Source organism: Anguilla anguilla, chromosome 2, assembly GCF_013347855.1.
Source record: "Anguilla anguilla isolate fAngAng1 chromosome 2, fAngAng1.pri, whole genome shotgun sequence".
NCBI classification, from domain to species: Eukaryota; Metazoa; Chordata; class Actinopteri; order Anguilliformes; family Anguillidae; genus Anguilla; species Anguilla anguilla.
The window spans coordinates 60,061,513-60,087,440 of NC_049202.1; the positions used below are offsets into that span (position 1 = coordinate 60,061,513).

Consider the following 25,928-nt stretch of genomic DNA (forward strand, 5'->3'; position numbering starts at 1 on the left):
GCACTTACAACTTGTCCCCACAGTTCCTTATCTTCACTCCTTCCCTGATGGGGGGGGGGGGGGGCAGATCTTTTGGACAGAAACAAATGGACCCACTCACATACTCACATGCATGCTTGCAACAGTACACACGCGCTCTCAGTCCCTCACTTTCAAGGTTCTGGAATGACTGCTTATGAATGGCAGTTTAATACACATTCATATTCCTCAAACCAAACAACACACACACACACACACACACAGAACAGGAAATATTCCAGGAAGATGTCTTTATTCTCTGGAAAAACACAACTTTTATCTCTTCACAATTCTTCTCCTGAAGAAAAATCACAGACTGCAATTGCACTTTAAAAAAAAAAAAAACAAACAAAAAAACAACAACACCAATAACAACAAAATAAAACATGAAAACAAAACAGCAGTATTAGCTGCATACTGTCCATTTCTGTCATAAGAAACAACATCACACTGTACATCAAGCTTTTTACAAAGCAGTGGCAACTTCTCATTTACAATGTTCTTCCACACGCACACCAGCGGCTGCTACAGTGGGGGGGGGGGGGGGGGGGGGGGGGGGGAGGTTGGGTGAGTGCTACCGCTACGGTTGTCAATGTCAACGTAGTTATCGGTGGCAAAGACAGCATTCCTCTTCCAAAAAAAAGGGTAGTCTTAAGACATTCCAGATTGGAATGGATGTTGGCTTCAGAGAGAGAGAGAGAGAGAAATTCAAACACAAAAAAAAACAGTCCAGCTGATTGCGTTGCTAGGCAACATTTAAGAGCTTCGGCCTCTGTCAAACAGAGCGTTAAGACAGCAAGGTTTTTGGAGGGAGGGTTTTGTCCATGGGACAAGGGAGCACATCCCGACAGCTCTGGCCCCTTCTCCGTCCCCTGCCCGATTTGGGCAGGCGGACGGCGGGGACCTGGCGTTTCCAGCGTTAGCCGCCCGGTTAGCGGTTCATTCTGTGTCTATGTGACAGGGATTGGTTCCCTGCGCCACGGCCTCCTGGTACAGCTTCAGGAAGTCCTTGTACCGCGGGGCGCACCCCAGCCATGCCTCCCCGAAATGTACCGTCCCGGTAAAGAGGAACTCGCCCTCCCCGGGCCTCACGCCGCACTGGAGGGGCGTCTTCACTCGCCCCACCCATCGCCTGGCCCGCCCCCCCCGCCGAGCTGAACACCTTGCTCTTCTGCCTGTACAGCTGGCTCAACCTTACGGCAACCGCCGACTGCCCCGCCTCCTCCTCCACCCCCTGGATACTGCCACGCCCAGCTGGGAGGGAGAGAGAGAGAGAGAGACAGAGAGAGTTAGTCACATCTCCCAGAATTCCAATGCTCTGATTGAAAAGCCTAATTTAAGACAGATTTAACCCCGCCCCCCGCCCCCCCAAGTTGCATCAACTAGTGTAAAAACTAATCCACATCAGACATCTTCTCCAACTACCTTGTTTTGTGATTCTTTATTGGCTGTATTAGCAGAGCACTGCGGATACAGCCAATCAGGAGAGCAGGTGCAGATTCACTGAACCGACAACCCTGAATCACTATGATTATGTACATGTTGTTTTATTACATAGCACGCTAAGTGCTACAGGGCTGCTTCGTGCTCATTATGTTGCATTGTTCCCGTCAACCGTGAAGCAAAACAAATACTTCAGTCAACCAATCACACAATTAATCAATCAATTAAGACACAAGACAAGCTTGGCCTCACGCTGAGCTTCTGGTTCAGTAAGAGTAAGACGACCTTATTTCATAAGACTGAGATTATCAAGAACTTCATCGCCTTTGAACAAGAAAAACACTGCATGGGCTGTAGTGTTGTCTAATGGTTATTGAACTTGGGACTTGGGACTGTGAGTGCAGGTCTGATTATGGGACAGGAAACAGTTGGGGTTGGGGGTGAGGTCCTTACCAAAATCACTGGTGCACACAGCGAGAAGTACCTCTGCATCATTGCAAGGCTGACAGGGAGCTGTGGAGAGGGACGGAGGGAGGGAGGGAGGGAGAGAGAGAGAGAGACAGAGATTAAAGATGTGTTTCATGCATAATGTTCCTCCGTGTAACTGTTACAAAGATCACAAATCTTCCCCCAGCATGTACACACGCATACATATGCTCACATATGCACATGCACAGGTGCACTCCTCACACTCACCCTCATACTGACACACACACACACATATACGTGCACACATGCACGCACACACACTCACCCTCAAACTGACACACACACAGACACACGCACACGCACACACACACGTGCACACACACACACAGACACACACACGCGCGCACACACACACACACACACACACAGACACACACACACACACACGCGCACACACACACACACACACACGCACGCACGCACGCACGCACACACACACACGCACGCACACACACACAGACACACAGGCACGTACACACACACACACTCAGTAAATGCAGGTGTGCAGAGGACGCAGTGCTTCTTGTTCTTATGCTGAAATGAATTTGTTCTCCTACCCTGGGTCTCTTATTTATTTACAGGGTGGAACAGGAGTCAGCCGTCACAGTCTGCAGTTTCACACAAACGAGGAGCGGGGGGGGGGGGGGGGGGGGGGGAGGCAGTGGTCTTTAAAATCCACTCACATCCCCCCCTGCTTCCTTTCAGAGTACCGCCCATCAGAAGCGAGGTTCTCCTTAAAATCAGCGACCCAGCACCCCATCAGGGCAGCCCTAAGGCCAGGGGCTTCCTTTAAAACCAGCGAAGCGTCAGCCTACGACCTGGCCTCTCAATTAGGGAGGAAGGGGGGTGGGGCTCAGGCGTGCAGTGAAGTGACTCAGGCTACCCCCCCCCCCCCCGCGCCGGAGCCCTGTCCCCTTGAGCCCGCCCCCTGTACCCGCTGCATAACTGGGTCACTTTCAAACAAACTTTTGCTAAACTGCCAAGAGAATTTCTGTCAAACTCACCAGGCATAAATTAAAGTCCAAAGATCACAGAACTGTACAGAGAGACTCAGATAGGCAGTGAGAGAGAGAAAGAGAGAGCGAGAGAGAGAGGTGTGTAGGGTCTCTGAAAATAGAGAACAAGAGGTAGAGCAAGAGAAGACAGGGATAGAGAGAAGAAGAGAGACAGTGCATGCACATGTACTATAGATGTGCACCTACATAGGTAAATAGGCCCTTCAGTTGCCTTATAAACAAAATTGCATATTATTATGTATTACATATTGTCTTACGTTCTGGCAATACAAATGCTGTTCTGTCATGCCAATGAAGATGAACTGAATTGAGTGCACAGAACTGAACACCATTTCCTCAAACCCATTTGCTACTTAACCCTTTGAAGAGGAGGCTTTTTGGAATGGCTTTTCAAAGTCAGTGTTCTGGAACTCTCTAATCACATTCTAATCACATACTGTATCTGTGACCTTACACTTTAACAAGTTAAAGCACTATATCAATAACACACTCAACCTCCCACTCACACCAACGATGGCACTCAACTATGTTTTAGAGTTATGAACACGCTGCTACTATCAGCTGTGTCACCGCGGACTGCCTAAACCAGGGTGTATTTACGGTTACTGAGGATAAGGGCGTCTGCCAAACGCCTGAATGTTAACACATGGTATGGCACAGAGAGCAGCTACAGCCTTGCTGGTCCACACTCAGCCCAGGTTCTTAATGGGTTTTTTTTGGAGGGGGGCGGGGCAGTCGCAGCAGTAAATCACTCTCTGGCTGAGGTTCGGAGCTGCCGCTCTCTACCCCTGAGGTGGGGGTCCGGGGAAAGGCAGCGCGTGGCGGAATTTCCTGGATCTGCCACATTCCGCTGAACTGTGGCCCCTGCCTGTGGCGCCGGCCAATCAGCTGAGGGACTCTGTCCTTACCTGAGGCCCTGTCACTCACTGATGCATCAGAAACACCCAACACCATTCCTCTGCCAATTAACCTTGCTTAGGAGGTCATGGAGGAGAGGGAGGGAGGAGGCAGGGGGGTGGTGGTAAGAGTAGCAGCTAGAGCACAGAATTAAGGAAACGCCACCGCAGTTACCCACGTGTGGCTAAGACAGGGGGAGGGTTACCAGATATGTTAAAAGGAAAAAAGTTTAGCGATATTTTAATCAGGGGATTAAGTTTTTTTTTTTTTTTTGAGGTGCATCGATTTTTATAACTGTATGTTTACTGAGGCAATGGAAGTCAGCTTGGTCCACCATGGGATTGCCTGGCCTGGGATCTGAACACACAACCTGCTGTTGCCCCAGTTATGTTCACCTGGAACGCTCACTTTGCTGCGGGTAGGAGAAGAGACTCCAGTGTGCTAACTAGCATGCAACACCGCAGAAAGCGCCAGTCAAAAAATAGCCCTTTATCTGGACAGTCTGGAGCCTGGCTCCCCTGAAGTTGAGGGGGAGGGCACATTATTTTTAACTCCCTGTCAGGTGGGGGAGGAGCAGGAGCGAGTACCAGAGGTCAGCTGGTGCAGCCGTGCCCCGCCTCCGCTGTGGGGTCAGAGTTGATGGGTCGGAGGTCAGGCAGCCACGGGCCTGCCTGCAGCGGGGAAACTCCTGGGCCCATCTCCAGAGAGCTGATACCCTGGACGCTGCTGAAAGCTGGGGGCAGCTCTGCCTGACGGAGGGGTAAATACCGCCAGATCCACCGGCCCGCCATCATACATCAAACGCAGCCCTCCCCGCCACATCTAAACAGCCACGCTCGACTCAGAACCGCGGAAATGCACTGTCTTTCCGTCCGGGCATAAACAGGCCCGCTCGGCTCAGAACCGCGGAAAGGCACTGTCTTTCCGTCCGGGTACAAACAGGCCCGCTCGGTGCACGGCCGCAGGAATTCCCTGTCTCTCTATCCCCATTAAAACAGGCCTGTGGGGCCAGACCAGCAGGACTGTAATGTCTCACCATCCACATTAAAGCACTGGATCAGAGCCACAGAAAAGCACTGTATCTCTGTCCACATTAAAGCAGGCTCATGTGGATCGGAACCGCAGAACCATTTTGTCTCACCTTCCACATTAAACATCGGACCAGAACCACAGGCATGTAACGGTCTGTTTATGCACCATGAAACAGCCATGCCTCAGACCCGCTCGGATTAGGACCACAGGAAACCACCGTCTGTCTGTCAACGCTAAAATGGGCCTGCTTGAGTCAGGAGCACAGGGCTGCATCCAGATTAATACATCGGCTCAGAACCGCAGGAATGCACCCTCTCCCAGTCCACAGAAAAACTGCCAGAACCAGAACAGCTACAGAAAAAACATGGAGAGAAACACAGAGAGGGATGAGAGAGAGAGAGAGAGAGAGAGATAGAAAAAGAGAATGAGAGATAGAGAAAAGACAAATAGAGAAAGAGAGACAGTGAGAGTAAGAGAGAGACAGAAAGTGAAACAGAAAGAGAAATAGAAACAGAATGAGAGAGAGACATAAATTGAGAAAGATAGAAAGAGAGAGACCTAGACAGAATGAGAGATGAGGAGAAAGAGAGAGAGAGAAAGAAAGACAAGGTTCAAAAGACAGATACAGCACATTCAGTGGGGATGATGGGTATACTGTAACCAGAACAGCACTGGAACAAGAAGACCCAGTTTCCCACATAGGGCAACCAGATCAGACGCCGATTCCAGCAGAAGATCCGACATCGCTCTTTGTGCCCTCTCTGGAAGAGAGCCCGTCCACCCCTTCAGCCCAGGGAAGGAAACTGACGTGACGCAAGCTTCCCCATGTCACACTCACACCGCGAAGCCCCCCTGTTAGTCAGGCACCTGGATCTTACTGACCGCTGGATTATCAGAGTATGCACGTTGATTCATACAAACCCACTTTGATTTCACTTTATCTCTTCTAATACTACAGTAACCGAGTCCAGCTACCTTCCTGAGTGAAGACAATCCATTGGGTTATAACCGGAGTTGCATGCGTTCAGTGGACGAGCAGGAGTTGGGCCCAATGCTTCTTCTGTGCACTTTCATGACTTCTCCGGTGGCTTAATTCAGCCCAAAAAACCAACAATGGGCCTGTTCATCGACCAATCGATGGCCGTTCAGTGTCGTCCTGAAGCCATCACAAGCTTGCTATCACAAGCCGTTCCACAGCAACAACAAAAAAGTGACCAATGACACATCCGTCCCTGCCTGCCAAATCCTTTCAAAAGTTTGACACATTAAACAAGGACAACGGGTTTATTTGTCACAAATCCGTGAACAATTGTTGACTTTCAGATGCGGAATATTCGGGAATATTCCGGAAAGCAAACTCAAACCAAACAGACGATATCACCAACAGGATTCAGTCACAGCCTGAACACGTATAATGTCCACATTCACAGAGCCACACTATATCTCGCCATACTTTCTATGCGTTTTCACAGCAGTGGTAGTGGGTAGGAGCAGCTGTGATTGGCTTACTGCCCCCCTGGTGTGAATCCCATGTGACCCCACTCCACCCAGCTATTGCTCTTGGTTCCTATGGATTTGGCACTGGAGGGTGGGGGTGGGGGGGATGCAGAAGGGACGCAGGGCAGGCAGACAAAGGGCTCTTTCATGTCAAAAGGGGGGGACAATTTGTACCTGTTGCTAATCCCATCCCAACCCCCCCACCACCCTTCATCATGTTTGTTTACCCAGCCAATTCTGCAGTATCCTGGCCTCATGAATGAGCTGATTCACCAGCCCCCACCCCACCGTTTAAAGTCTCATAATGCCGCACTCAACAGAGCGAGGTCAAACAACGAACAGGGTGAGGACCGCGGCCGCACTTCAAAAGGGTGGGATAAATCAACCTAAACACCCCCCCCAAAACCAAACGTCCCCCTCCCACCCCACCCCCCGAAGCTCCCAGCAAGTCAAAGCAAACACCGCGTCCCTCTCAGCCCTCTGATGAAGAGGAAACCCGAAACCCAAGAGGGTAGCGTGGGGGAGAGGACCCAGCGCCGGACCTGGACCCTGCTTCACGAAGCAGGAATACTGAGTTAGCTGGATAACAGCGCCGAGTAAAACCCGGAACCTCCCTAAATCTGGAACACGGACTGAAGTAAAAAGAGCCGCTCCGGGTTTTACTCAGTGCTTCATCCTGCTTCGTGAAACACCCCCCTAATCTGCACGTTTACCCCAATGCGCTTTCTTTTAGCCACTGTCCAGATATCGCCCTCCCCCCCACGACTCCTGATCCTTACAGACACAACTAGAGCCCGGGGTCGCCGAGCAACCGGCCTCCAGCGTTTCCGCGGTGATGAGCGGCGCATGCGAACACGGGGCACTGTGCAGGACTTGTTATGCTGGGCAGGAGGACAGAGCTGCGTTCAGGCACAGTCGCTCCCCGGCCAGCCGGCTCCTATCAGACCGGCGCTTAACACACCGGCGCCATGGCGACCGGCTAACGGCAGGGCCGCTCAACCGCTAACCATTTCACCCTCCCTTAGCAGCTGCGCATCACGACGTGGCAAACCGCCGGCAGGCCGACAACCGTGCCGACGTCGGGCCGCTCGCGGGCTCCCGCGCGCCTGTCAGTTGGGGGAGGTGCCCCTGTTTTTTAGTTAAGTTAAAAAAACAAAACAAAAACCCCTCTTACCCGTCAGGGAGTGCAGCTCGGGCCTCTGCCTGCCGCTGAACAGCTCGTACTGGAAGGCGGTGATCTTGCGGCTGATGTCGCGGCGGGCGACGGCCTCGATGAACAGCGCCCCCTCCTGGAGGCCGAAGCAGTGCAGGCGGCCCGGCGCCTGGTCCTGCTCGCGCAGCAGCAGCCGGAGCCGGCCGCCCTTCTCCAGGTAGACGTTGGCGCCGCGCGAGTCCGCCGCGGGCTTGACGCAGACGCTGAGCGGCCCGGCGGCCTGGGCGGCCATGTTGGGCCGCAGGTTGACGATGATGGCGCCCGTGGGGTACAGCCACTCCAGCGAGCCCTGGGAGCAGCGCAGGTACACCTGCTCCACGTCCCGCGCGTGAGCCTCGTGCGTCAGCCCGCTGGGGAAAGGCCCACACAAAGGAGTCACCAGAGCCCGCTTCCCTTCTCTTTCTTATGTGAAATCATTTTCCCTATTTCTATTTTTCACACAACAACATCACCCACTCACCACCCCCAGCCCCTTCCCTATCTCAACAGCATCTCTCTCAACCCCCCCCCCCCCCCCCCCCCCCACAGCTCCCATTATCACATTACCTAAACAACAGGCCCCCTTCAAACCCATCCCCAAAACCATCAGGCAGCCATCTTTAAAGCCCACATAAAGGCATAAGAGCAGAAATAAGTAAACCGCTTTAAAAATGGCTCAGCATCCTGCAGATTACTGGAATCCCATAACCAGAATTGGCTGTGCCAGTTCATGTACCAGTCCCAGTCGTTCCTTTTGGGTCACAAGCAGGAAATCATTTCTTTTACTTGGTCAAGGGCTATAAGAGTAATAGCATTCTCTAAACCGTAAGCAGTTATAGTTTCTACGTTACAAGTAAAAATGAATAAATGCTACTAGAGGCCTCCTAGTGGATGACACGAGAACATGCGCGTACCTGCCAAACAGAAGACGTCCCCCCAAACGAAACTGAACAGAAACCCCGTCGCTCGCAGGTTTGCCTATCACTGGTGACTGTTCCGAGGTGCAACCCATTTTATGTCTATGGCATTCTCTATTTAGATAGGGCAGAACTGATGTTACAGATACTGCGGGAGGATATGAGCCTGCTTATCTGGGGTGACTTGCGTTTTATAGATCGAGTCGCTTCGTGGGTAATCAGCCGGGAACTGATTAAAACTTGTTAGATGATGTCGTAAAACTGCAACAAGGACGTGTGAACGTGGGCTGCGAAGTTGCTTGCTTTTATTACGGCGCTATTTCTTAACGCCGCATCAAAGGATTCTGTTTCTTGCTTTAAAAAAATAGGTAATTGCGGCTCTACTTGCTCCTGTTGGACCACAGCCAAGCAGCAGCCTATGCTCGGCGCGAGGTAGTTATTACAGAGAAAAAAGTGTGTGTGGTTAATATCTTACACAAGGTACCCCCCCTCCGCGCGCCTGGCAGCATGACCGGTCACATGTGCACACGGTTCAGATACTAATCTCCGCGGACACACTGTTATTATGTTTTCCGAAACTGTCGTTTCTCAACGCTCGCGCGATGTGTTGCAATAGGAATGTTGCCTCCTTGGGACGTTGCCTTTTTTTTAAAGCAGATGTTAAAGCACTTACTGAACAAGGCGCGTGACCTCGCAATAGTTAAAGGATAGGCTGCCGATAAATACGAGCGAATGCAGGGGAGCTATACGCACATGCACGCGGCAACAATCAATGTCCAACCTCTAGAGCGCTTACATGAAATTCGAGGATCCAGCTGCAACCTTGATTACTTCATATGTGGCCATTTTGCAGACGCTCTTATCCAGATCGCCGTATATGATGCGCATTAATTCCAAGTCCATTCTCTTTGGAAGCGATTCATTTTTTTCCCTTTTCTTTTTAAAATTTTTTAGAATTTTTACCATCGTCAACGTTTTACACAAATTACTGGAACAAGCATACTGTTTTTCTATTCAAGCAAAACATCTGCCTTTTTAATACCTCTTCAACAAGAAGAGGTTCGTTGTGGTAGACTTGTTTTAATTAGTGTAGCCTATTCTCCCGTCTCACTAAGGGAAATGTTAGGGTGTTCAACTGATGTTAGCCTATATGTTAAGATCGGAGAGATGTTAAGATGATGAGATCAAGCCACTGAATCGTAGGCAGCGCGAAGATAAGGGTTTAGGTACCACGCGCAAATAACCCCACAAACCGGAGTAACTTTACTTGTTCTTGATTAAGCCTCGAAATTGCCTCTATCGCCAATTAGGAGAGTTTCGCAGATTATTGGTTTATATTCAAAGAGTTGGATCAAGCTTTTACTTCTAGTCTCGATAATGTTGAAGCCGGGCCAAACAATTCTGAATCGAATGTCGGTTAGCTCATGCAGGACTCATTATTACTTTCTGGGAGTGTTTGTTGGGAGATGGCATGATCCAAATCCAATATCCTCGCCGCTTTGCTTAAACAGAATTATATACCATAGTGGCTGCAAAAAATCCGCAAACGAAACAAACAGCGAACAACCTATTTCCTTCCAGAAAATGATTTATTTTCAGTGGAGAAGCTGTTTATGATATCAATCTATATTTGTGAATAGCAGTATAATGCGCCTATCGTCATTTGCCACCACCAAACTGCCCGCGGATGTTAGGAAAAGTTTATTTATATATCTGAATTCTGCACTTGGATTAGGTATATCCCATTAAATTTATTAGCACTTTCTATTTGGAGCAACGACAGCTTACAGAACACGTTTAGCTATAATAATTGTATCGTAGAAATGTGTATAATAAAATGTATTTAAATCTACATTGCCATGTTCAGTGTTTCGTTGTGGTCTAGGTCAGGGCCCACATCAAATAAAATTTAAACTCTGTAAACTCGCACCGAAACGACCCTCGCGTGTCAGCAAGAAGGTAATTTAGATCAAAGTTCTATCAGTGGGCTAATACTGAAATTGCGTTCGTTGCTTACGCCACCCCTGGCCGTGTTTTTAACGTGGAAAAATACAATGTGATCTTCTGTGTATCTTAAATCGCCCGTCAAGGACTTCACACAAACGTTAGGCTAAGTGCCGAAGGCTAAAATCCCCCAAAGACGGAAATGTGTCATACTTGGACGAACATCGAGTCTCATTTTTTCCACAAAATTAAGTATTTTTTAAACATTTTGTATTTTGACAGTGACTATGTTACGAGCCAATATAAATAGTTTCAGGCACTGTCATAGGCAAAAACTATTCCTAACCCGAATTAACGAACTGTAAGAGAAACCAACAAAGCCCTCGAAAACTGAAGCGTTTTACAAACAAAGAAAACAATTATACAAGGCGATAAAGTGAAGGAATCTCAAGGTCAAGAGGGTGACTGCATTTTGATGACTGAGGGTGTGTTTTACTGTCTTAAATATAGACACCGCTACAGGTGTTAGTGCGGCGCGTGCAGTAATCCCCCCTCTATATGCTGGCATGCCACATAACACCGCCTATCGCAGCAAAATACCGGACACTGAGCCCAGATAACTACCTATACTGTTTTATCAGTTTCAAAGCATTTTACTTTGACAGAAAGATACCCGAGGCCTCGTTTACCACCCCAAGTCTGCTTATAGGCGATAGATCGAGCAGGGTAGTCTATCGACCGCACATATAGTTACATTCAAGAAACATAGATATGACCTCAACGACTATTTTAAACGCAAGTGCCTCTTTCATTCCTCAACTCAGATGCACTACAGTTCTTAAAAAGCACACGGTGTGAAAATACATTCTAGTCTACACTACTAAATTCTTCACGCAAACCCAATACAACTTAACCTGAAAAGTATGATTTAAAAGTACATACAATTAAATCACTGAAATATTTGCCAATGATAAAATGCAAAAGAATGTAAAGCCAGTGCAATTCCCAAGGTAGTGTAAGCAACAGTGGTTTTTTTGCGAAATGTCAGTGATGTCGCGAGGAGGATCAAATCAAATCGTTTCGAATAAACTGCTTACCTTCCCCTCCAACTGCACTGGTCGCTCGAGTACTGCGAGGACGCTACCCGGCACAGCAGCAGCACCGCCACAAAGTAAGCTAAAAACGGTGACAGCATGATCCGCTCTTCCACCCAAAAGCTCAGTCCGACTCCCTTTCCTCTTCTGCGGGTAAAGAAAAATCCACCTCGTCGAAGACTCCCCCAAACGAGCTTTCCTCCCCCCCTTCAACTACATTGCAGTCGCGTGCGGGAGCGCGTCTTCTCTAAAAGTGAGCCGATGTGATTTGCGGCGTTTGCTCTCATTTCAGTGTCCCCCTTTAGCAGCGGTACGTTCCTAAAGAGAACTGTAGACTGTTGAAGCTTTTTTTTTTGCAATCGACTTCCACTCCACGTCACCGCCTCTTCAGCCAGATGACTGGGTGACTGACACAGCAGTGCTCCGTCCGCGACACGCCTACTCTCTGACTCTTGTGCCTGTCAGTCGGCATCCTGCCAAGATGTATTAATACACAATAAGCTATAAAAACAATTGCAAAATACCTAACATAATGTCTTGGTTTACATTTTGAGAAGAAAATTTTTTTTAAAAGCACAAGGTACGTTTTTATCTTTCAGGGGCGACGCATTTTTATTATTATTAGGGTCATACCAGGACTTCGGGGTTATCTTTATTTTACATAGCCTATCAGTTACATAGACCAAATGATGAATCCTACAAACGTCTCCCTGTCAAAACTTCAATCAACTCTCATCTCATAGGAAATAGACACCTGAAAAATATATTTTAATGGTGGGTTCTCATGACATTCCCATAGCTAATTATCGGCAGAAAAAAGTGCATACACGGAAAGGCACCCCGTATCTGTTTTTAAATATGGTTGTGGATCATTGATTTGTTAAGATCAATGGCATATTGAGTTCCACTATGTACTGAGATATTTAAGCCAGATACCTGGTTACCTCTGATAGCAGGTTCAGACTTGGATACAGGTGGATCTCCCAACAAGACATTGATCCCAATTGTACCTCAAAAAGATCACAGAAATGGTTCTGTGAAAAGAAAATCGGTGTCTTGCAACAGCTATCAAAAACATGTGGTCTGAATTGAAGAGGACAGCACATAAGCACAAAGCCAAACATATCAACGATACTAAATGGTTATGTTCTGATCCCTTCAACTGTGAACACACAAACCTTAGCAAACATCACAGAGAAAGGTTGCGGTGCTTTTATTCGTGCCTGAGGATTGCTGCACAAAGTATTAATCACATTATCTATTTAGATAGCAATAATTTAGGTGTCAATAATTGTGAAGCCTAGATAAATGTATTATTTGGAAAATTAGTTATTTTGGTTAATTCCGTTGTTTCGTTAAAAGTACAGCATGTTCCATATGTGGGGAAATTATCTTTTTTTATGAATATGTATCCAGGGTCCGATATTTCTGGACCCAGCAGTAAAAATTTGGAACAAGAAGGAACGATTCTTCGCGACATTACACAGGGTTTGTTACAACGCATAGTCTGCGTCGTTGCTGAAGTCCAAAACAATTGAAGACCACTCGCTGAACTAGCACGCGGGTGACGGTTGCACACTGGCTACCCTTTCCCGTGAGAAAATCGAAACGGCAACAATATATCGAGCGCGCTACATTCCCCCAGACAGCTCCATCAATGTAGCGTATTTCGTAGCAAGTTGACAAGAGTGGGCGTAAACGTCAACAATCGTACATATATCCATACAGTTGAACAGCACGCAATTACGCTGAAACAATGCACTGTTGTTATACAACGTAAAGATATATAAACAAGTATTGTTTGTATTTTTAAAAAAATCAAAAACCTTTTTACCTGCCTGATTTCTACGAATATTTGAAAATATAGTCGCTATATAGCTAAAAAAGAATCCACCAGACAGCGCTGCTCATGACTATGATCTTATATCTTCACTCAGTAGGCCCCTGCATATACGTTTCTTTTAAAGTAATAAGAATGACTTGTTGAAATGCCGATACATTATTTTTATTAATATGCCTAATAATGATCCCGCGGTGATTAGAAATTCTTTATAAATCACCCTATCCGAGACATGCTTCCGGCGAATACCCCCTTCTGCATAACCCTTTTGAATAGAGGCTGTTGTGATCTGTGCTCAGCTCTCCACTTTTCTGACTTTTCAAATATTTAGATACCCCGACCCTTTGACCCGGCCCGTGGAGATTTTTTTTCATCCTTATCCTGCCCGTGTCACCTGGGTCTTCTCAAACTCGCTGACAGACGGAACGTTTTAGCCGCCATCATGAATTGCTTAATGGAACGCGCGCATTCCTCCCGCTCGCGAGCACCACACTTAGCACTCACCGTACTGTACACACATGTGCGCACTCTCTCTCTCTCTCTCTCTCCGTCTCTCTCTTGTATGCAGACCTGCAGACCAAAGCAGATGTGTACGTCAGAAATGGAAAAAAGAAAAGCAGTTGACTCTAAGCTTTCCTCAATCTAAGAAAGAAAACTAAGGATCAGGGAAAAATTGTTGTAAACAATTGTTTTATCTTAATAGCCAAGTCAAATGATAATCAGTTTGACCAGGCTACCAACAGCGGGAAAATTTCTTGTGTTGCCTGCAAGTTTTCACAAAGGCTGTGGTCATCAAACATGTTTCTGTCCCTAAGTACTCACAGCACATACCTGTCAAGAGACGTCAAATGTCAGGCCAGGATTCAGAGAACAGGTCTAGCCATTCCAGAGTTCTGCTGTAACGAAAACCAGATCCCAAGGTGCACCCCTGGGACCAGGGCTGCAAAACTCTGCTGAGCGAAGCAGGCCGTCCACTCAAAGGTCCGCTCCTGATTGAACGAAACAGGCTTTATCCCCGTCGTAAATACCTCCAAGCCCTGTTGAGAGGTTTAAAGCAGTTATGTCAAGGGAGCCATCACGTTATTACGATTTATTTCACATTTAAGTCTTGATTTTTTTTTGGGGTTTGGAGCTTCTTTGTAAAATCACTCCGAAATTCCAGGAAACGGTCCCCATGGCCAGATGAAAATTATGTTCACACTCGGAAGCAGGAACTGTTTACAGTTTAGCCGCACCTGTCCCTATACCCAAGCTACTCATTTCTCTGGTGCACCCTACTGCTCAGTGACACATGATTTATGACAAGCAAATTCAATAGCCTCATGCACACATCTTAATATATCCGTATCTACAAGGTTTTGGCTTCAATGGACACTCAGCACAGCTTATTGTGTCCAGATAGTCTGGTAATCTATTCTAGTGCATGAGAAGGTAACCCTGGTTCTGGGGTGCCAGAGAGGTCACATGTATTTTCCTTCAAGTGAATGCCAAAACGTAGGGTGGGCGCATGTAGCTGGAGAGCTGGACAAAATGTCACAGGAGAGGGTCCCGCATTTGGAGAGCTGGTGTGCATTTAGGTTTCTTTCCACCAATTGCTTCGGCTCAGTTGGCTGATTAACTGCATGCACCAAAGCCATTTGACCCACAGTAAAATAGTTTATTTTAGTGACACAAAGGTCTTCTGCTACTGCTTGTAAGCTCGCCGAAAAATGCAGCAAAAAATGTCAGATCATGTTAATAACTGGGCTAACAAATTAAGCAGAAGCAGAAGTTGGCAGGCAGATGAGGCTCTCCTGGCCCATCCTGCTCTGTCTGCATAATGGGATTAATTATCATGTGTAATTAATTCAGCTGACCATGTGCTGGAGGTGCCTCAGTGTTTCACAATTCAGACTCTTGGAAGCTGCTCAGGCTCACACTCTTACCATGCAAGATTTTTACCTTTGAAATATTAGATAAGATAACGATACTAAGGCATATCTATGATGCGCTGGCAATCTCTGTCTTTACTTTTTTTTTTCCTCTTTCAGCTGTTCCCGTTCGAGGTCGCCACAGCAGATCATCCTGATCCTCATATTTGATTTGGCATACGTTTTACGCCAGATGCCCTTCCTGACGCAACCCTCCCATTTATCCGGGCTTGGGACCGGCACTACGAATGCACTGGCTTGTACATCCCCAGTGGCTGGGTATGGGGCATTGGCTGGCAATCTCTGCCTTTACGTACTTTCGCAAAATTAGTGCACCTTTACCCTGTATTTGTTATTCTAAAATGTATTCAGGACATTTTAATTTGTGTGTCAGTGACTCAGTCGGGTACTTGGGTTTAGTTGAGAGGGGCTGAAGAGGAGACTTCTTTGATTGTAAACACAAGTCAAAAAAAGAAAGATCAATAAAACTGCAACCAAGGCTACAATGGAACAGAAAACTAGGGACTGCTCTAGACTGGGACCAGGGTCTGCCTGGCCCTGAACAAATCCATGCGTTAAAAAAAGAAGAAAAAAGGTAATACGTGTACGCTGACCTCGAGGGAAAGGCAATCAAAGGTCATGACACTCCAGGGCTTCCTTCGGGGGCTGTGGACCGTCTCCATGGTGACGGAGTGACACGGGGGGGGGGGGAATGTAAACAGTGCGGAGACTGGACAGGGCAGCTCAGACATGCAAGTGGAGAGTAAGTGCTAACTGGACATGAGAGATTTCTCAGGCCCAGGGATGAGAATGCCATGACTGGGACAGTCAGTGAGAGGGTCGCGGGTCCGCAGTTCCCAGGCCCCCCCCCCCCCCCCCAAATAATTTGACCCCCCCCTCCCCGCCCCACCCTGCTGCAACTAGCACTGCGGTTGTTTTGAGGCCACATTCTGCAGAAGCAGCGGTGACTGTGTGTCCCGCGCGGCTGTAGGAACTGGTCAGACGGGAGGAACCGGAGACGGCCGAGGCGGTTTCCTCCCTTCTCGGTTTCCCCCGGTTTGGGCCCGGCGTTCCGGTTTGCAGCCGGCACGCGTCCTGGCACTCGTCCACGGCGAGGCACGCGCTCCCTCCCCGGGGTGACGTGAGGCGCAAGCGCAGCGGTGTCCGCGTTCGTCACAAGCTGTCAGGCCGTCAGAGACACCTGCTGAGCCACGCCTGACTGTGTGTGTGTGTACATATGAGACATTTACAACTGTGTGTGTGTGTGTATGTGTGTGTGTGTACATGTGAGACATTTACAACTGTGTGTATATGTGTGTGTGTGTGTGTGTGTGTACATGTGAGACATTTACAACTGTGTGTGTGTGTGTGTGTACATGTGAGACATTTACAACTGTGTGTATATGTGTGTGTGTACATGTGAGACATTTACAACTGTGTGTATGTGTGTGTGTGTACATGTGAGACATTTACAACTGTGTGTATGTGTGTGTGTGTGTACATGTGAGACATTTACATCTGTGTGTATGTGTGTGTGTGTACATGTGAGACATTTAGAATTAAGGATTTTACTGGACTCACACAGGAAATTTAAAGACGATGACAGTATCTAGGACAGACTCTACGTACTCCCGCCCTCCCACAGAGAGCCACTGGATCAAGAGACAATGCAGAAAACTATGTCAGTAACAAACATACCCTGTCTTTACTGATCAAAGGCTGTATCTATATATATATTTTTATTTTAACATGAAATTAAAATAAATACAAACCTTCTCAACAAAGTGGACATTGACCCTTCTCACTTTACACAGAGAAAAAGGAACAGAATGGAAAACGGTCTTTTCTTTTTTTTTTTCTTCCTGAACTCAACTTCATGGGAGTGTAGTTGAAGTTCCTCTTATAAAAAAAAAAAAAAAAAAAAAAAACAGTTTGTCCTCAAATAGATCTGTTTGTGCGAGGGGGACACTGGAGCGGGTGGCGGTTTGAGATGATGGCCTGGGCTGTCCCTTCTGAACGGCTGCAGAGATAGACAAACCAAGTTTCTCTTCCTCTTCTTCTCTCTCTTCTTCCTCCTCTTTCCAGGCAGTTTCCTGGTACCTATCTCCTTTCTTTCTTTCTTTATTTCTTTGCGGTTTTGAAGAAATGCTTCTCGTTTTTCCTGTCTGATTTCCAGATCTTGCTCCAGATGTTTATTTCTCTGCACTTTTGTTCACAGCCTCAACCCCCCGGTTCCAAATTCAGTTGAAATGGTAGTAGTGTAATCCCTCCTTCAGCTTGAGGGAGAGCAGGTTTTCTTCCAATCCTCCACCTGTCATATCCTGAGAGAGAAAGAAAGGGATACAGAAAGAAAATTGAGGGAGGGAGGGAGGGAGAAAGGCAGAGAAAAAGAAACGGATGAAACGAAACAACTGTGGAACAAGAGAAATCACGGTTTACAATTTCCCCTGGAGGCGAAGAGGGAGCGAAACTTGGCAAAGCAAGTTAAAATCTCGCTACGCTAATGTGCTATGCTAACATGCTACGTTAACAGCGGAATACGGTGTTGAACTGGAGGCCCACTGAAGAACCAACATGGTGCAGGTGTATTGGTAAAGGGGGGTGAGATAGGAGTAGGGTTTGGGGGTGGGGGGGTGGGGGGGGGTTGAGAGGGGCAAGTAGGCATAATCTGCTGGCAAAAGCTGTAGCTGAAGAATTCATATTTCATATACTATTGCAGGTTGTCCCCATTCCCTCCAAAAAAAATGCCCGATAACTGCTTGCTGTTCCTCCAGATAGCCTCCAACCATTCCATTCTGTTTGCTGGCTAGCATTAGCTTTGTAATATTCATGGGCTTGATGAACCACAGAGTAATGTCAGAAAATGATTGGGATATTTTAGCAATTGCACAATAACTTAATTAAGGGAGTCATCCGAGCAAAGCTAGAACAAATTGTGCCTTGTTCATTCACACAGTGCGTCCAGAATAGAAAACAAGGTACTCCAGTCTATGGGCAACCATTTTAGAAAAAAACAAGGCAAGGCTCAAAGCAGACTGCACTTTTTCCCTGCTACTGAGAGAACCGACAAAGAAAGACAAAATGTAAGAAAGAAATAAAAAAAAAACATAAACAAAAAACTAGTAACCATGCCTTCAGATACAGATTTACAGTTTTAAAAAAATAAGCAAGAACTTGACCGCAAATAGTTCTGTATTGCAGTCTTATACATATTACCATAACACTAGTGTAAAATGCACCACATGTACCTCAGAATGGTATGGACCTCATGAGAGACAGTGGGGCTGTCTCAAAAAAGCACTCTTTTCTCTAATACTAACATGACAAACAATAAACATGGCACCTTCCCCTAAAATAATGGAATATACTGCAACATACTGAAATGAAACATATTATTAGAAAGCTTGGAAAAGATACAGATACACTTCACAATAAAAGCAAATATAAAAATACAGTAATTGCAGCTTTTAATTAATGTAGTTTTCAAGAGAACATTTTATTTATGCTATTTATATTTTGCCAAAGTCAACATACTGATATAATGCTGCATATTTCTAATTTCTAATATTTTCTTCCACTTTTCCTCCATGTTTTAGGAGTACCTTACTCTCTGACACTTTTATTTTTTTACCAATTAAAAAAGTGAAAGTAAGCAGAAAGTAGATATTTTTCAACACATTTAAACAGACACACACACACACACACATACACACATGCACGCACACACACACACACACACACACACTCACGATCAGCTGAAATATTTGGGGAGATGTGACTCATTTGGAGAATGTGCCTACCGACTAGTTCCCCCCCTGCTCCACATTCCCAGCAATCCACGAACTCTGCGGAGGACAAAAGCGCCTCTTTTCTGCTGGCAAAACCCCGCCCCCCCCCCCGCCCCCTCCCCCCCCCCCCGCCAACCCTGGAAGCGTTACCCGAGGAGGAGCGGACGGCCGGGGAACTGCGTGGTAAAAAAACCCCGCCTCGACCCCCACCCCGCGACTCCCAGACGGCTACGGCGCATTAGCGCTTAATACCTTCAAGCTGCCCCCCCCCCAATCCCCCCCGTGCCCATTGGATTCCAGCTGCTGCAGGTGAGCTGATGGAGCGCAGGACAGTTAAACATGATTTCACTACTGGAATACGTTCACAGTGCGGGATATCAAGGGGGGCGGGGTCTGGCTCCTGGGTGCAGGTGTACAATTGACCCTCCTTTACACACCTGCACTCTTTGAACTGTTCGTCTGATTGGACACCTGCAGTCTGAAGTCTGCATATTCACATACAATTGTGAAGTCTCCCTCCAAACATTCACAGACGATTCTTGTTAAAATGATCTAGATTATGGTTTTTATTTTCTTTATCACTATTGAATAAAACTGTACATAATTAAATATTGTTATATTCTGGTGACTGCATTGTGACAGATGGATATTACAGTGCAATCTGCTTATACTGCTGAATATTTGTTTAAATGACTCCCGTAGAACGCCTTGCCCATCGGTGTGCGGCAACTGAACTCTGGGACTGGCTGCACAGGTACTAGTTTTGTTAGCATTACACCACAGTTCCATTACCACTACGCCACAGTTCCATTACCGCAATACTGTTACTCCACAGTTCCATTGCCACTACAGTACAGTTCCAGGACCGCTACAGCACAGTTCCATTACCATTACACCAGAGGTCTGCTACAGCTACACCACAGGTCCATTACCGCTACACTGCAGTTCCGTTACCACTACAACACAGGTCCATTACCGCTACACTGCAGTTCTGTTACCACTACAGCACAGTTCCATTACCACTATGCCACATTTCCATTACCACTATGCTACAGTTCCAGGACCGCTACAGCACGGTTCCATTACCACTATGCCACAGTTCCAGAGAAGGCAAGGGCTGAATGTTTGAGGAGGGCAGGACGATCTGCCCGACTCGGCTCATCAACAGGAGAGCGGACGGAGAACCATGGTCCTGGAGAGCCGATGGGCCTGCTGGGGTTTTGATTTCACCTCAAATTCAGACCCAGAAATGAAATCGCTGTGGAATAAAATCGCTTCAACTGACCACATGCTGAGTAAAAACTAAAATCAGCAAAACCCTGTGGCTCTCCAGGACCAGGGCTGCAGACGCCCAACACTTCCTTTCCACCACCCAACACACACTGAACATCCGTGTTCAAACATAACACTGAAATTTACAACATATCAGCGCAATCCACACAGAAGTGCTGAACACCTACAGCACATTTAACACTCAATATAACAACACAAAAAGCACAGTAATTCATAGAGGAACTCAAAGGTGCTGTACAGAAAGCAGTGAGAGCAATGGCTGTTTTAAGCATTAAATTCAATGCAGTGAAAGCTGCATCTTATAATAGTCCCATGCTAATTGTTTCAAGATCAGGTACTTCACCAACGTGCATTTTTTTCCATGTTGGGAAGTCTTTTACAAGCACTGTGAGATTTCTGTTTTTCACGGACATTAGCATTCACGTTTGCTTTCCAGAGATGTTTTCCCCGCAGATGTTCTGGTTTTTTAGAGATATATTTGTTTTTCATGGGCACGCTGGTTTTTGGAACATATGTCTCTTTTTCACGGATGTGCTGGTTTTCCAGAGATATGTTTTTTTCCGCAGACGTGGGTGTATCTCGGTAGACGCTGTGTGTCAGAGCCCAGGTCAGCAGGTCTTGGAAAAACAATCTGCGATTACGGCTCGCAATTACCGTAATTGGAAACAATTAGCGAAGCCATTATCATTTCTGAAGTCCCAATCTCATAATTTGATAAATATGCGAATCGCTGCATTTTGGAACAATTTGCCTGACAGGCGATAATTAAGCAGATCTCTGTGTCCACTTCCCGATACCAGGCTTCGACTGCTGGAACTGACACAGGGCAGTTTTGTGAGCACTGATGTGTGCGTACAGGAAGCAGTTTATGCCACAGCCTCTTCATGGCACTCACACGTTTCTGCACCTGTTTCTCTCGGCACTTAAAAGCAATGGTGTGTGGATCTTTCCCATGATGCCCTGCAAAGCGCTCTGGACAGGAGCGGCGGGCAAAGCGAGCACACAGCAAACAGGACGTAGCGTCCGGAGCCCGTTTCTGTTTTTAGATGAGAGGACGGCGGAGAGTAAAGAAGTGAAGCAGTCCGTTCGGGATGTCGGGGGGGGGGGGGGGGGGGGGGGGGTTGGTGAAGCACCGCTGGTGCTCCACGCCTCCCCGCTCCGGGCGGACGGCCATTACAGATGACAGCCCGTCATGTGAACTCAACGCTGCTGTTCCGCCAGGATCAGAGCACTGTCTCCCCTCATTTCCTGTGTGGTGTCCACTGTGACCCTCCATGGGCCGTTTTTTTTACCCAGAAATCCCTGCCTGGGGCTCTGATACGCAGGATAGGGCGTAATTACGCAATTAGGGATGATTAGTGCCAAGTCTGGCAGGCCAAGTGTGTGATGTGGTCTTGGGGGGCAGAGGGCAGTTAGGGGTGGGCGGGGGGAGTAGGGGGGACGGGGGGGAAGTCAGGCTGCTGCTAAAAATATCTACACCAAAATAGAGTTTGTGTGAGGAGAGGTGCAAAACCTCTGCTTCTGTCTCTCTGATGTACAGACACACACACAGACACACATAATCTCTCTTTTTCTCTTTCCAGACAGTCAGACTCACACAATCTCCTTCTGTCTCAGACAGCCAGAAACACAAATTATCTTCCTCTTTCTTTTGGTTTCCTTCTAACAGACAGACAGACAAACAGACAGACAGCTAGATACACACACACACACACACTCTCTCTCTCACTCACACACACACACACACACACACACACACACGCACACTCACACACAAACACTCACACACACACACACACAATAGTTTGAGTCTCCTCTCAGAAGCATACGAGCACAGAGCACTATGAGTCCTGATGGCATTGCAGGAATCAGCATCTAAATGATGACATGGACTTTTATAATGCATCAGCTCAGCGGCAGTTATTTCCTGCACTGGGGGGACTTTTATAATGCGTCAGCTCAGCGGCAGTTCCATGGAACACTTCCACGTCATTGTAAAATGCTTTATTTCAAATGGTTTCTTTCTTTCCAAATGGCAGTCATGGTTGTCATGTATGTATCCAATATGTATCCTTGATGTTTCTATTTTAACTTCGCTGCACCCGAACTGACCCCCAGGGCCAAAAATTATCTACTTAACTGACCCTCTCCCAAAAGCCCCGCCCACTCACCAGCTTCAGACAAACGAGGACTGACCCTCTCCCAAAGCCCCACCCACTCACCAACTTCACACAAACAAGAAATGGAGGAGATGCTTCTCTGAAGTGCAGTATGGGAACTCTGGGCTTCGGCCTCTCCTATGGAGAGAGGGAGGGAGAGAGGGAGAGACAGAGGGAAGGAAGGACAGAAATAGGGAGGGAGAGAGGGAGAAAGAGGGAGGAAAGGAGAGAGACAAAGGAAGACAAGAAGGGAGAGAGGCGGAGAGAGAAAACAGATGGAAGGAGAGAAAGGGGAAGAACAAGGGAGGGATGGAAGAACAGAATAAAAGGAAGGAGGGAGAAAGAGGGAGGAAAGGGGGAGATATAGGAAGAGGACAGACAAGAGGGGAGAGAGAGAGAAAACAGATGCAGGGAGAAAAAGGGAGAGAATGGGAAGAATAAAAGAGGGATGGAAGGAGGGAATAAAAGGAGAGAGGGAGGGAGGGAGAGAGAGAGAAACAGACAGCATTGTGAAAGAGTGATTTGGACCATGACCAGAGCGGGATTAGCCTGCCCTCTCTGGTCAGGGTGTGGCCTGATCCAACCTGCCTTACACAAGCAAGTGGTGATGTAATGCACTGGGGGGTAGTCTCACCCCCCCCCCCCCAACCCTAACCCTAACCCTAATGATGCTGTTTTTTCCTGGTCCAATCACTACTGCAGTCCTTTCTGATCACAGGAGGATTCTATGATTCTGTGCATCTATGATTCTGTGATTCTATAATTCAGTGATTCAGTGATTCTATGATTCTGTGCATCTAAGATTCTGTGATTCTATAATTCAGTGATTCAGAGATTCTAAGATTCTGTGATTCTAAAATTCAGTGATTCTATGATTCTGTGATTCCCCTGTTTGATGATGCCCGATGTCGCTGCAGCAGAGGATTGGGGGTGGCACAGCTGGCCCACGGCTGGTTCGGACACGCGGGTCTGCTTGCGGCATGGAGATGCATCTCAGAGACGTGACTCACCTCAGTCTCCTCGTAGGTGTAGAATCCTTTTTTGATCTTGTTTTCATCCACGTCACAAAATGCCTTCACCTGAAAAGCACGGTTGAATCAGTGGAATCAGCTGGGTGGGATAGTCACAAAAATTTATCTAATTTTTACATTACAATCACTTACACACGTGATACAAAAACGTGACATCACCAAGAAGACCCAATAAGTAATGTTAATCTAAGAAACAACAATACCACGAACAGGTAAAAAAAAAGTACCACTAACAGCTAACCTACCTTCAGCTGCTATATCCCAGTGTGCATTGGGCAAGAGGCAGGAATACACCCTGGACAGGCCACCAATCAATCACAGGGCACACACACCATTCACACACACACACACACACATACTTACAGGGGAATCCAAAGAAGAAGAAGAATACTGGTAATCTAAAGGGGTTCAGGGCAGCATTGGGTGTTGTATCAGGACTGCTGGGATGTCCATTTAGAGCGAGTAACATTTTTCCCTCTTTATTCTGGCTGAGTTCTCGCTGCGGTGGCAGAAGGGGGGGGGGTTGGCGGTCAGCTCTTATGGCTTCAGCAGCTGCCTCTTGAGCAGGGACGTCAAGCTAACGGTTTCACACAAACACACACACACATACACTCACACACACACATACACACACACACTCTTTCACAGGAAGGCCAGAACAGGGGCCACGGTGACCCCCCCTTACCCCCTGGACACACCCCCCTGGGACTGGGACAGGCTCCAAGCTGAAGCTGCATCTTTAGTGTGAAGTACACTTAAAAAAAAATTTTTTCAACTTTTTTCCCATTGTGCACATTTACAAATTCGAAATCCAACATGCGTCATTTTTGATGACAGTGGTCTAAGCACATGAGCTTGAATGGGCATACTGTACGGATGGGACTTTTCTGAACCGCATCTGGATGTGGCCTGGTTTGGATTCTCTGTTGCATATATGATATGAGTGAAAACAGGGCCTTCACAAGCCGAGCCGGTGGTGACATCAGGCCTTCAGTGAGCTGCAAGTTCTGGTGTCTGTTTTCAGTGCCGGTGGGAGCAAACAGCAGCTCGGGGTTTTACGACCTCTAGAATCATTAACGGCAGGTGCGCGCGCACAGCGCCCGAGCGCGTTTACCTTCTTCCGATTGGCCGGGCTCAAGCTGCGGTACAGCTTCCGCCCCTGTTTCCCAGCGTTCCATATGGTGAAGGAATCCCATTGGCTGAGGACCCTTTCCTGCAGGAACTCCACTCGAAGATTCCACATGGTCTCCCTGGAAATGTCAAGAGAGCAATGATGATTTTCTGGGACGGACAGTACAGCCAATATGAGCCCATATTTATCTGCAGGCTCATTTCCTCCTGTGGGTCTCCACTGTATTTCCCAAACTGTGATTTATAACACCGTATTTTACAGCTGAGCTGTCAGGCTGGACAGATACACACACAGCACACACACACACACACTCCCTCACACACAAGCATGCAAGTATACACACACACTCTTACTCTCACATACACACCCGTACACACTCTCCCACATGCACACACACGGATACACACATACTCTCGCTCTCACACTCTCACTATCATGCACACACACACACAGGCACACCGAGGGGTGGGAGGAGAGAGACAGCTGCTTTTCACATCAATGACACTCAGCCAGCTCTCCTTCTGACTCTCTTCTCTTTCACTCTCACTCCATCTTTTCTGCAAAAATGCCCGATCGGCAGCTAATCGCTCCTCCGCCCTCTGTTGCCATCGCCATTGTTACATGGTCATCACATAGGACACACTGTGGCTACTGCCTCTGTCATGGGAACGGGGGGGGGGGGGCGGGGGGGGTGCCTGCAGGCCATACGTTTCTCTTCAGCATTTAAATTTAAATTGTACAGTTTCCCTCATAAACCGGCCTCTATAACTCACACTCCAGTGGTCAGGAGTCGCACACATACAGACCTGAACCACATCATTTCTTCCAGGTCTGCTGAGGCGTGAAAGCATTTCCCAAAGTATAAAGCACCTGAGATATTTTAACCCCGTGGACACCAATACAAATCCCCACAGGCTACAGACAGTTTGTTAATCCTAACCCTAACCCTAACAACCATTTTCACCAACATTCAAGAACAAAATTGTAACATTGTGTGTGTTCGTTCTGGTCAACGTACAAGAAAAAAACAATTGTGGTGTCTGCACCCTACAAAAGAAGAAACACTGAAGTCTGGCAAGGATAATTTGTTTACCAAGTCATGCAAGTAGTGCTCAAGTGAATAAGTAAACATATTAAAACCTAGGCAAAGCAACATCATCACTGATATAATGACAGAATTCTATGGATTCTTCCGAACCAGAATACAATTTTAATCCAGATTAAAACCAGACAAAT

At 47.3% G+C, this 25,928-nt stretch overlaps 2 protein-coding genes across 4 annotated transcripts in view; both read right to left on the bottom strand.

Annotated features, from left to right (window-relative positions):
* Positions 1–254: 254 nt before the first annotated feature.
* Positions 255–12,217, bottom strand: LOC118221908 (meteorin-like protein). The gene is given in 5 exon segments (XM_035407337.1): positions 255–1,149; positions 1,151–1,272; positions 1,915–1,974; positions 7,567–7,955; positions 11,543–12,217. Coding segments are annotated over 5 exon segments (861 nt in total). The 5' UTR covers positions 11,641–12,217; the 3' UTR covers positions 255–957.
* Positions 12,218–17,011: 4,794 nt separating this feature from the next.
* Positions 17,012–25,928, bottom strand: part of b3gntl1 (UDP-GlcNAc:betaGal beta-1,3-N-acetylglucosaminyltransferase-like 1) — a 68,760-nt gene continuing 59,843 nt past the window's right edge. For all 3 annotated transcript variants that reach the window (XM_035407388.1, XM_035407387.1, XM_035407389.1), the window contains 4 exons: positions 24,675–24,810; positions 23,540–23,608; positions 22,593–22,667; positions 17,012–17,610 (listed from right to left, as the gene is read on the bottom strand). In XM_035407388.1, the coding sequence (XP_035263279.1) occupies positions 17,530–17,610; positions 22,593–22,667; positions 23,540–23,608; positions 24,675–24,810 (361 nt within the window). In that variant the 3' untranslated portion in view covers positions 17,012–17,529. The remainder of the gene's footprint in view (positions 17,611–22,592; positions 22,668–23,539; positions 23,609–24,674; positions 24,811–25,928) is intronic.